This window comes from Brassica napus, chromosome A8, assembly GCF_020379485.1.
Source record: "Brassica napus cultivar Da-Ae chromosome A8, Da-Ae, whole genome shotgun sequence".
NCBI lineage: Eukaryota > Viridiplantae > Streptophyta > Magnoliopsida > Brassicales > Brassicaceae > Brassica > Brassica napus.
Window position 1 is genome coordinate 20,251,041 of NC_063441.1, and position 13,011 is coordinate 20,264,051.

The following is a 13,011-nucleotide window of genomic DNA, read 5'->3' on the forward strand; positions in this document are numbered from 1 at the left end:
AAAATCACACATGAAAAAAAGTCATGACTTATGTTTTAATATATTAGATTCAGTGACAAAAAAAGATCTCTTCACTCTCTTTCCTATTTTTTTTATTTCTTTATTTTCAATAATGGAATTCTGATTAAAGAGCTTTCATTGGAGGTGGTCTAAGACAATTAGCAAAGTTAATGAATAGTATGTTGGTTCTTTTGTAATGTATATACTAGATTTTGATTCGCACAACCGTGCGAGTATATATTTTCATGTTTATATATAGATATTTGTTTTACACAATCAATATACATTTTTGATGTTACTAACATATTTAAATATTTGTATAATTATTTTAAATACAATAATTTTATAGTTTTCATGCTGCAAATCCAAATTATCACATATATATGTTGCTTCTTACTATATTTGTCCTATTGAATTTGTGTTTGATTATTAAACCAATTTTTTATGCATGAAAAAACATATTTGAAAATTATTTTGAATATAATTTATTATGATTGTAACCTATAATTCAAAGCGCTAGATTTTCTTTAACAATTTTTTTATGTTTATTCATTTTATATAATAAATTACTATATATAAAAAAGTTTAGATAAGTTAACTTTTTATTCATGTATTATATATTTTACTAATTTTAACCCGTTATACCAATATATTGTATTTTAGCATATATATTTTATATATATTTAAAAAACTTTAAATAGAAATAAATATTTATTTTAACAAAATATTTTAAAATCTCGTGATAATTGATTGGCTTTAGATTTTGCACGGTTAGATAAATTTCAAATTATATATTGTTTGGATATGATTCAATATCAAGTTTAACTGATTTTCCTTTTAATTAACTAACTAGATTTTCACCCGCATAACCGTGCGGGTATATATTTTCACATTTATATATATAAATATTTGTTTTACATAATTATTATATATTTTTAATGTTATTCACATATTTAAATGTTTGTATAGTTATGCCAAATATAATAATTTTATAGTTTTCATGCTGTAAATTAAAATCATCACATATATATGTTGCTTATTATATATTTGTCCTAGAATTTGCGTTTGATTACTAAACTAATTTTTTAATGCATGAAACAACATATATGAAAACAATTTTTTATTTAATTTATTATAATCATGATCCATAATTCAGATCGCTAGATTTTCTTAGTAATTTTTAATGTTTATTAATTTTATATAATAAATTATTGTATATTAAAAAGTTTAAGATAAGATAAATTTTTATACATGTATTATATAGTTTACTAATATTAACCCGTTCTACCAACATATTATATTTTAGCGTAAATATTTTATATTTATGAAAATAAAATATGTTAACTTATCAATTTAAAATAATTTTATCATATTTTGTTCAATATAACGTTTTTATTTTAAAATGATAGATATTATTATAAAATTGATAAAATATGATATAATTTTATTCTTTTAGTAACATTTCATTACTAATTACAAAATTAGTCGAAAATATTTATATTCAATTTATGACAATTAAGATCTTATTATAATCTTTTTCAAGAGATTTGTTAGAATTTTAAAAATTTTTAAATAATTAAAAGATATATAAGATATTATGATTAAAGTAGTTAAAAATATTATATATATTAGCATTAGTGATATACATTTAATAGAAAATTTAAATGATGGTCCAAATAAAAATATCACTTATAAAAAAATCATGATTTTTATTTTATTAGAAAAGAAATTTGAAAAAATTAAAATAGAAATAAATATTTATTTCTAACAAAATCTTTAAAAATTATTAGTAAATGTATTTTTGAAATTAATTAATTTCATTTTATTTAAATTTTCGTTTCCAAACCAAAACTATATTCAATTTTAATTTCTAATTATATATTATGATAATTTAAATTAAAACTAACTATTTTTCGAAAGTAAATTTAAAAAGATTCTAAGAAGATTTTAAAAAGATTTTGTTAGAACATTTTAAATATATTCATTTGTATTACAAATTAAAAGATAAATATATTAAAAGATATAATAATAAACTTATGTAAAATATGATATTTTCTAGGAATGGTCCAAACTAAAAAAATCACACATGAAAAGAAGCCATGACTTCTGTTTTAATATATTAGATTAAAGATTAATGGATTACTAACAATGACCAAACCGGACATTTTGTTCTGGTTCCGTTTTGTTGGGTTGATATTTTATGTTTAAAATAAACAATTCAATGACCAAACCAAAAAAAATACTTCAGACGGGACTAATCTCTAATCCAAATTCATTTTGAATTCATAGAAATAAACAGGTATAGAGATTGGGGAGTAATCTGATAAATGAGAATGCACATCCACACCAAGAGTAACTTTACTATTTAATTTATTAGATTTAACTTACTATTTTAGACATGGTTATTAAGAAAGTCTAAAGAAAGTAATCGTGAGAAATTATTACGTATGATTTATTTATTTTTATACCATGAAAAAATATTCAGTTATTTAAATTATGTTTACGTTTCATTCTTGATCGATAAACCCGCGTTGAACACCGTTCTCAGCATTGTCTACAGACTCTACACTTTGTCCATGATTTCTTATTTACACATTAATTAAGGACTCGTTCACGAGCTAAAATACGATCTTTTCATTCATCTTCGCGACTGATGATAAACGGTCTTGTCATTTTTTCATTCTGAATCATTTTTATCATGTGAGCGCGTAAGGTTATGTCATTAAAATATTTAAACTTCCCTTAAAATGTAAACTAGTTAGATTTAACAAAAATATTGATTAATACGAATAGAGAACAAAAATGATGCTTTAGTTGTGGGTTCTGAGTCTTCTGACAATTGACAGAGAAGAAAGGTTTTTAAAAGGACGTCATGCAGTAATTAAGTGCTTTAACATGTTCCCGAGAACTGCATGTAACTATGTCAGTTGATGAAATCTTCTTCTTCGTTTTAAGGACATTCAAATGAAACTCTATCTTTTCCTCTATATTATTTATTAACTTTTGCTCCAATAATATTACTCTATAATAGAGGTAATTTATTATAGAGTGAAATATTGAAAAATGTCATATTTTACTTTATATTTAGAATAGAAAAATAATATTCTTTTATATTTTACTCTATACTCTATTATAAAATAATACATTAGAGCAAAAATTATACTACAATAAAATTACTCTATTTTAATGTAAATTATAGAGGAAAAAATAGAGTCTCATTGGAGATGGTCTAAGGAGTGAATTTAACTATCTAATCACATGCCTTATTTAATTAAGCCACCTTAATCTGCAGCTCTTTTCAAGTTTCTGCAAACCTTTTTCATAATAATAGTTGTGCTCTAGTCGGGTAGTGGCAAACAATAAAGATGCAAAGATTAAAACTTTCTTAGCAACAGAGAAGAATATGATGACATTTATGGATAAAAATTTGGAAAACATTTTCTTTTTTAGAATGGGTCTTGAAAAGGACTTTTTCAAAAAGAAATTTTTTAAAAGTAAAAGTGGTATAATTTATTAGACTAAGACCCACATATCTTCAAATACTTTAAAATAAAATTGATTCTTAAAATAAAATCAATTCTTAATAATAATTTTGAATATATTTGATTTGTTAGTTTCACTTTAGAAATAAAAATTCTAAGTTTGATCAGTTAGGGAAAAAAACTTGATCATTATTGAATGTAAAAACAGATCATCACGACGTATATATGCATGCGGCAAAGTGAAAAGGGCAAAACAACTTTGGAAGAGGAAGGTAAATCTTTAATATACGAGAAATTAATAAGATATAGCCTGCACGATCCTGTTATCATATTCGAAATTTCGAATGAGAGTTTTGATAAATGTAAAATGGATAGTTCAGAGTTTCTCGTTTGTTGTAACAAGAATTCAGATCATTGATCCAATAAGACCTCTTTAGAACTTCCGATTATCTTTTTCCTTTTTTTATGAGAAAGGACTAGCTTTTCGTTTATTAAATTGAGAATTCAAAGTATTACAAATGAAAGCTCGCAATATATATGGACTTAATTTTCATTGTAAATTTTGTGTGTGTATGTTTTTGACTTATTCTGGTACAACCAAATTTAACAAACAATCATGAATTAGGCATGGTTAAAAAAGTTTTAACGAAAATGCGAAATAGTAACTAAGTCGGATACAAAACGAAAGCTAGATAACGAATAAAACCAGAAGATCTGAAGACTCTAGTTGCCGTCAACCGTCAGTACAAGACCGTCGTCGACCATAAGAAACTCTGGTGGCTGATCAGAAGACCATCACCGAGAGTAGTGCCTAAACAGAACACCTCCATGGCTCCACCTCAAGCATATACAAACATAACATACCGGCACATAACAAAAAGCTCTACCACAACATACCAAAAAACCTTCGTTGTAACGATCAATTTTAGAAAACGAGGACAAAACTCAAAAGGTTGTGTTAGTGTGTCTCATAACCGGTCCTAAAAATTTTAAGATTTGAAGTAAAGAAAAAAAATTAGCCACTTTTAAAAGAAGAAAAACAAAAAATAGGAAAAAAAAGTTGAAATGACCAATGAGAGATTGGAACGATGGTTGTTTGACATAACAAAGATTATTGATTATCACTAGACTAGTGAAAACTTGTAAAATTTTGTGGCCGAAAATACTTTATTAATGAACAAAAGCTGGAAGCAGGGGTTTTCTTTGCTTCTACCAAGGGCTGGGCACCGGTGTGTCTGCAACATAATATTTCTACTTCGAACACACAAATTCTAGTCCTCCAGTTCAACTGGGTTCAACTGGGTTACATTCCAATCTTCACATGTCTAGCCTACATGAACCATTAAGCTGAGTTGTTTTAGAAACGAGGCTAAAGAGAAGTTTTTCCTCTATCACTAGCATATTGCAAATGCTGGTGACTGAGAAAAGTAAAGCTAGAAGAAGCTTTTATGCTAGCAGTGAGTAATCAAGTCTCATTGTAATTCTACTTCCACAGTCAGGAATACATGTTAGTTTTGTAACATCAATTGCATACTTAATTAAGTTGATCGCCACCAATCCTGAACAGCGAAATGAAACATTAATAAACTTTGATCTCTCAAATGTATAAGAGTTAGTATATACATTGATAAGCCTCCAAATTGGCAAAAAAAAAAGATTATTAAAGTTTTTACTAAATTATCTTTGGCCTCCAAATTTTCAGGATCGGCATGTCCACTGGCACTGCCCACGAGTAGAACAAACAATCAACAACTCATAACTAAGAACAAACAAACAACAACTTAGCATATTTGTATTTGCGTTAGTGAGTGTTCTTTTGTTACGTATACATTCCCTCAAATCTAGTCAAGCTGTGTATGATTCACTCCTTAGTTTTCGTAGCTCTATAGTTTGGTTTCCTCATGTGTTTTCCAGATATCAAACTTGTTTACAACGGAGAAACTGTCTCGTTTCTGGTTCTCTTAACCTTGGGGCTCAACGTTCCCGAGGGAGCCGTTCCCAGTCTGTCCCCCATACAGCTCGAGCGCTTGTTCAAAATTAAAAGCCCTCTCCATGGTTTTGAAGCACCTATCGACTGCGTAATTAGCGTAACTGCTACACTGTTTAAGTAAAAGCATCTTAATTTCTTTTTGCGGGAATGTGTCTCACGTTTAAGACAACGCATCTTAATTTTTTTTTTGCCGAAATGTGTCTCACGTTTAAGTAAACTCATCTTAATTTATTTTTGCCGGAATATCTAAAAAATCCTCTAACTTTTTATCTAATTTAATAAAAAGCCTTCAAGTTTAACATTTACACAAATAAACTGCATCAAGATCGTCTGCAAACAAGGCTTCTACACCCAGGTCTGGGGTTCGAATCCCAGACTATGTAATTTATTGCAGATTACAGGAAATCCAGGTTTCAAGTTCCGGAGAAAGCGGTTTATTAAACAATTATGCAGACTACAGAGGAAAGGCTTGCAAGAAATCTTCAACATGGTGCAAGTAAATCTGGTCAGGCGTGGATCTTCATAGGACAGCTCAGGTGATGCAGTTAGGCGTAAGTCTTCATAAGGCAGGTAGTATTGTCTGTTGTATATGATTAGGTTAAGAAACATAAGGAAACAAGCACAAGGTATTTGGCAAACAATCAGATCACGTTAAAGAGCAAGAAAAAAGGGACATCAACAAAGATAAATAGCTTAAGCCTAAAGTCTATTTGATCATAAGAAGGTTGTTTAGGCGTAAAGTCTATTTGATCATAAGAAGGTTGTTGTATTCTCTTGCTAAGTTGTTTGATTCTCTTGATTGTGCATTTACTTTCAAGCTTTAGATATAGGTCAAAGATAACTTGAACCTTAAGTAATCCTAGGCTAAAACTCTACAATGAATATGTTTACATGTGGATGTGATGAACCATACTTGGGGCAGAGATTGAATGTGATTTTCATACTTGAAATCATGTACATTGTAAACTCATGAAGGGTATATTATATAGTCTGTTCTACTAGATACATCACTTGCGCAATGGCTTTTCAATCCTCATGTCTTCGTAAAGTGTTGTATTGAATAGCGTGTTCGTTAGAATTTACGCCAATCTCATATACAAGTGGGAGCTGCTTTTGCTTTAGATCTTACTTCTTTACCATATCAAGAATTGTACTTTGAGCTACTTGGAATCTTCTTTAAACGCAAAAGCAGTGACATGAATTGTTAGTTTACATTTTGATATGAGTCAAACAAAGATGTAAATAATGCTCTTGCGAATGGATATTCTTTCGAAAAGGACTTGGTTAAAGATATCCTGGCATGTTTTTCTGTTCGTACACTTAGAGTCTTCTTACACTTAGAGTCTATAACCATTAAAACCATGCCAGAATCTCTATAAAATGGTAAAAATAAGGTCATAAACATTTTTCATCTAATGTAAACATACAGACAAGGATCACGATGTGATAAAAATGGCTGTTTATGGAGACGTGCTACGACCTGGAAAAGAATGTCGATGCAAAACCGTACCCGAGCTGCTTGGGTCAGTATATGTCAAAAGATTGGAAAGCCGTTTGCGAGTTACCATCATAAAAGAATGTAATCAACCATGTCTGGTTTTGTGAAGCTTAATTTGTCAAACTCTTATGCTCAACCTTTGCAGGATCCATCTGAAATCTTTTTTACTCATTGGGAAATCAAACCAATCGTTTGTGAGAGTAGTGATTGATGAGTCTACACAATTTCTCCTTTTGTATTTTAGAGATTGGAACTAATACTCAGCTTATACTAATAAGTACTAATACCTGACTCTAAATTAGCAAATTGATTGTTAGTATATATATGGACCACCTAATTTCACTATTGAATACTTGAGAAATACAATAGTGACTGTTACAATAGGTGTTATGGTTGGGTCATGGAGACATGAAATATCAAAGAACGGGAAAGGTGCGCAATTTATGTTAGCTATTAAAGATAAATGTCTGCCGAAAAGTTAAAGTCAACACAATTTGCCTTTTACTTTTTGTTTTTGTTTTTACTCTCTTTATTTAAGTGTATAGATGATTAAATTGTTTTCTTTCATATTTTGAAGAGTTGTTTTTTTAAAACTGTAAGATATTTTAAAATTTTAAATATATTTAAAATATTTTGTATTTTTAGTAATTTAAAAAATATGTGATTAATTATAATTTGGTGAGTTCTTTAAATTTCATATTATAATGATATTTTAGATAAATATAACTTTTTAGTTTCTTTATGTGATTTTGATCAATTCATCATACATTTTTAATAGAAGTAGTATAGTGGAATTCAAATTTCAACCAAGAAGCTTTTATTTATTAATAACCTACACAAAATTTCAAATATTTTAGTTGTTGTGGCGGATCCGAATATCGTCTTCGAACAATTAATGCTGCTCCCACATACACGTATGAAATACAATTAATTCATCCGTGGAGATTTTAAATTGCATAGGATGGTTGAAGGTTTTGCTATATAAAGTCACATGATCCAACAATAGTTTAAAAATTTAATGAGAGATGGAAGTATATTGATTACCGAAGCTCAAATCCCAAGGAGTTATCTTACTTACAAAATCAGTAGCATTTAAATCTCAATACGCGTTTTAATAACACCAGAGAGGTGCTAAACAAAAAAGGATTCTTTATCGATCCGTATGTGTTTACCACCAATAAACAAATACAAATACACAATAAGACTACAAAATGTGTTATATGTTACCGCGTGATTACCAAGTCGACAAGTGCAGTGTTATATGTATCTAAACTATTCGGCTTGAAAATAGTATAAAAATGGCAAAACAAGTCAACAACGACCCACCACCGTTTTTGGCCGTATTAGCTCAATCCACACACTGACCACTAGTCAAACTAGCTCCATTTGCATAATAATATAACCGACTGTCCATAGAAATATCGAACTCAACAGTGTGAAACCAAATAAAATGTACAAAAACAAAAATAATGTGTAAAAACAACATACTAGTATAATATTATTTTTAATTAGAAAAAAAAACTAAAAAAATAAAGAAAAAATGTTTTGTGTAGAGAAAAATTGGATAATAATATATAATTCACGAAATTTTAAAAAGGAACTAACACAAGAAAAAGAACAAAAATAACAAAGACTCCGAATGGTAACATCCGTCATGCACCGCACCGCAGTTAACAATAACAAAAAGCTTTACATATATATCATATATCTATACGTTTTTATAACTGTCAAAATTGTACCGCAGTTAAACCGCTTGTTCCGCACCGCTCAATCCGCTGTTACCATTCAGAGCCAAAGAATGATAGCACCGCTCAATCCGCTGTTACCATTCAGAGCTAAAGAGTGATAGATCAAACTCATCATCAGTCATAATCATTGTCGAACCAAAAAAATCTTTCCCGTGGATGTCGCTTCTCTATTTTAAATCTTTTTAACGACATTCATAATTTGCTAAATTAAAATAAAAGGACCGTCGTCTTCCGTAATTCACGCCAGAAATTAAAGAAAGTGAAAAAAAGGCAGAGAAAAACATTCTCTTTTCTCTCTGTAACGTAGTAAAAGTTGTATATAAACAACAAACTCACTCACTACTTTGAGATTCATTCGAATACCGGATCCGGAGGAGAGAGAGATATAAATCGGTATACATGTGGTGGTGACGCGGAGGAGCCAAGATTCTTTGGGTAATGGGTTGTGTCAGCTCGAAGCAAACCGTCTCCGTAACGCCAGCGATCGATCACTCAGGAGTGTTCAAGAACAACAATGCTTGTTCCGGGTCGGGTCGAATTCTGGACGAGGAGCCTTCTCCGGCGGTGGAGAAGAAGCTCGTTTCTTGGAGGAGCAAGAGCGGCAAGAAGAGCAGCAGCAAGAAGAAGAGCGGCGGCAGCGAGTTAGGGACCGAGTCGGGCCGAGCGAGTTCGAATTGCAGGAGCGAGTCGTTGAGTTTCCGCCTCGGTAACTTGAGCAAGTACTTGGAAGCTGAGCAGGTCGCCGCCGGCTGGCCTTCCTGGCTGAGCAACGTCGCGGGCGAAGCTATTCACGGCTGGGTCCCGTTCCGTTCCGACGCTTTCGAAAAACTAGAAAAGGTTAATACTTTCACAATCCTCTGTTTTGCTCTGTTTTGCTCTGTTTTACTCTGTTTTACTCTGTTTTGCTCTGTTTTGCTCTGTTTTTTTAATGATTTGCTCTTTTTTTGTTTCTGGTGATTTTTAAAGATTGGTCAAGGGACGTATAGTAGCGTGTTCCGAGCACGAGAGACTGAAACAGGGAGGATAGTGGCTTTAAAGAAAGTAAAGTTCGACAATTTCGAGCCGGAGAGTGTTAGGTTCATGGCAAGAGAGATTCTGATACTCAGGAGACTGGATCATCCCAACGTCATCAAACTCCAAGGCTTGGTTACTTCAAAGCTCTCTTGCAACATACATCTCGTCTTCGAGTACATGGAGCATGACCTCACCGGTCTTCTCTCAAGCCCTGACATCAGCTTCACAACCCCACAGGTTAGTTCTGAGAGACTTTTTCTGTATCTCGAGCACAAATAATGACTGTTGCTTTGGCCTTTTGTAGATTAAGTGTTATATGAAACAATTGTTGTCTGGACTTGACCACTGTCACGCACGAGGTGTGATGCACCGGGACATCAAGGGTTCAAATCTTCTGGTGAACAATGAAGGAGTTTTAAAGGTTGCTGACTTTGGGCTAGCTAACTTTTGCAATGCTTCTGGGAGTAATAAGCAGCCTCTTACAAGTAGAGTTGTGACTCTATGGTACCGTCCTCCTGAGCTTTTGCTTGGTGCAACGGAGTACGGAGCTTCTGTTGATTTGTGGAGCGTTGGCTGTGTTTTCGCCGAGCTTCTCCTCAAGAAACCTGTTCTGCAAGGAAGAACCGAGGTAAAAAACCATAACATTACAACTCTTGTCTTGTTATATAACTCAAAAAGTGTACTGTTTCTTGAAATTTAGGTGGAACAGTTGCACAAGATATTCAAACTATGTGGATCTCCACCTGCTGATTACTGGAAGAAGTCCAAACTTCCTCATGCAATGCTGTTCAAACCGCAGCAGCATTATGATGGGTGTCTCCGAGAGACCTTGAAAGATTTGTCTGAAGCTGACGTCACTCTTATAGAAACTCTTCTTTCTGTAGAGCCACACAAACGTGGGACTGCTTCTGCTGCCCTTGTTTCTCAGGTAACCATTTAATCTTCCAACTAACTATGACATCATCAAGTTTGAAGAAAGACATTGTTTAGTTGTCTTGTCACATCTTTTCAAATGACTTTATTACCTTTTTTTTATTACAGTATTTCACTTCAGAGCCTTTTGCTTGTGATCCCTCAAGCTTGCCTGTATACTCTCCTAGCAAGGAGATTGATGCAAAGCACCGTGAAGATGCAACAAGGTGAGAGTCTTAACTCTCAAGTGTCAGTTCTTGAATCATTCATTCATTCATTATCCTCATATGCTATTTTGGAAATTTTAGGAAAAAGATCAGTGGGAATGGGAGACGTGGGACAGAAGTAAGGAAGCCAACGAGAAAGCCACCTGCATTTGCTAAACTGCCACCACCTAACTGCGTGCAGGACGCACGACGTCCTTCCCAAACTCTCCAGAAACGTTATGGCCATTCAGTTCACAACTCCATCGATAGCGATGCAAGTTTATATGGGAAACTGCAAAACCCATCATCAGAACATGAGAAAGAAGAAGCTTCTCATGTGAAGCACGCGTCACAAGGAGATGTACCATTCTCAGGGCCTTTGCAAGTCTCTGTATCAAGCGGTTTTGCATGGGCTAAGCGACGAAAAGATGGATCACATAATAGATCTCTCTCAAGAGGTTACATTCCTAACCTGTTGGGACCTTCTCCTGCTTTCAGTGAGAGCACTGACGTTGAGTCTAAGATCAATGAGAATGAAAAGGAAGAAAAGGATTCCCAAGACCGTGAGGCATATGAGATGTTGAAGCTTTCAATGCTGAAGAAGTGGAGACAGCTTGAACGTCCAGATTCTTTTGATGCTTCAGATGAGTATCATTCACAGGAACTATCGTTGGCGCTTTATCAGAGAGAAGAGAAGGCAGCAAAACTGAATCACTTGGTATGTTAGTAGATAAACAGAAGCTAGCAATAGCATCTAGTTGTTTTGTCCATAGTTACCCAAATTCTAGTTGATATAGTTACAAACCAAGTGGCTTAACCTTTCTTATTCCAACCTCAACTTATATAAAATTCAAAAAGTTAAAATATCTGAAATTTCTCATGCAGTTTTTAAAATTTAATGACAATCATCTACAGGTTATTGATTTTCAAAGCTTAATATTGATATGTGACATAATGAAAATGAGTAGAAAGAGAATCTCCAGAATGCTATTTGACTGAGAGTGTGGCTTTATTGCTTAAAGTTCTTTTGTCTCTTTCTCAATGTTTTATTTTCACTCAAAATCTTGAGAGGAAAAAACAGAACATGCATGATTTGCTTGTCTTCTTTTAGCACATGTTGAGAAACATACTCAATCATGCTAATGAGGTGTGAACTTGACAGGGTTATGAAGACAATGATGAGAAAATAGAATTCTCGGGGCCCTTGTTGTCTCAATCTTATGGAGTTGATGAGCTTTTGAAACGCCAAGAACGCCAGATTCGCCAGTTAGTTCGAAAATCTTTGTTCCAGAAAGGTATAACATAGTATGCGTATTTATCTAGTGTGCTATATTGCGCAATAAACACCTAGATACTGTGGTTTTTGACTTATCTTTTTGTGTTAGTTTTTTTTACTTTATAGACTATGAAACTAAAGATCTTAAAACATAATATTAGTAACAACAAGTGTATGGATTTTTTGAATTGCAGTGAAGAAACAAGGGAAATGACTGTATAAATGTGCATGTCATGAAAAGCTTCCCAAGTGGATTCTGAAGAGGGATCCAAGAACTCAAAAGACTTGATGGTCTGAGAAACACAACGATAGCAAGATCTTCAGAAACTGTGATGATCAAGCAAATATAAAGAAAGCTTTTTTTGTTGTTGTTATTTATAACTTAATCTTCTTTAATGAGTTCAAATTTTGAGTATATATAATAACAACGAGCGGTTATAGATTTAGCGCAGTGCCATAGCATCATATCTCTATACATTTACATACCAATAGAAAATCCAGTTACATAAAAAAGATTTTTACTGATTTATATTTCAGTATTGGGACCCTCTTGTTTCATGATGGTGATGGTGGTTATGGTATCTTAATGATATCTCGTGACGTATGTGAGACCATGTTGGATTATGATTGTGTGCCATCAGGATGTGACGTTGAACTTATCTACTGTATTTGGGATCTGTACAACATGAAACTTCGGTTTAGAGTAATTATTCACATTCCACCAAATTGACAAAAATGTAACCGCAGAAGTATGTTATATTTTTCTTCAGTTACATCATGATCTAATGTATTCCTTTAATAAATCATGTGTTTGTTAACTTTCTTATGAAAGTATCCCAAGTTCATTGCATTCTGCATCCTCGTTCTACTGATGGAAGATATATT

The 13,011-nt window shown here is 32.4% G+C and overlaps 1 protein-coding gene across 1 annotated transcript; it reads left to right on the top strand.

Moving 5' to 3' along the window:
* Window positions 1–8,933: 8,933 nt before the first annotated feature.
* Window positions 8,934–12,570, top strand: LOC106361983 (protein IMPAIRED IN BABA-INDUCED STERILITY 1). The gene is made up of 8 exons (XM_013801797.3): window positions 8,934–9,555; window positions 9,685–9,969; window positions 10,037–10,360; window positions 10,433–10,660; window positions 10,774–10,871; window positions 10,953–11,568; window positions 12,013–12,145; window positions 12,321–12,570. Exons 1-8 carry the CDS (start codon window positions 9,157–9,159, stop codon window positions 12,338–12,340), a joined length of 2,103 nt encoding a protein of 700 aa, XP_013657251.1. The 5' UTR covers window positions 8,934–9,156; the 3' UTR covers window positions 12,341–12,570.
* The last annotated feature ends 441 nt before the right edge of the window (window positions 12,571–13,011 follow it).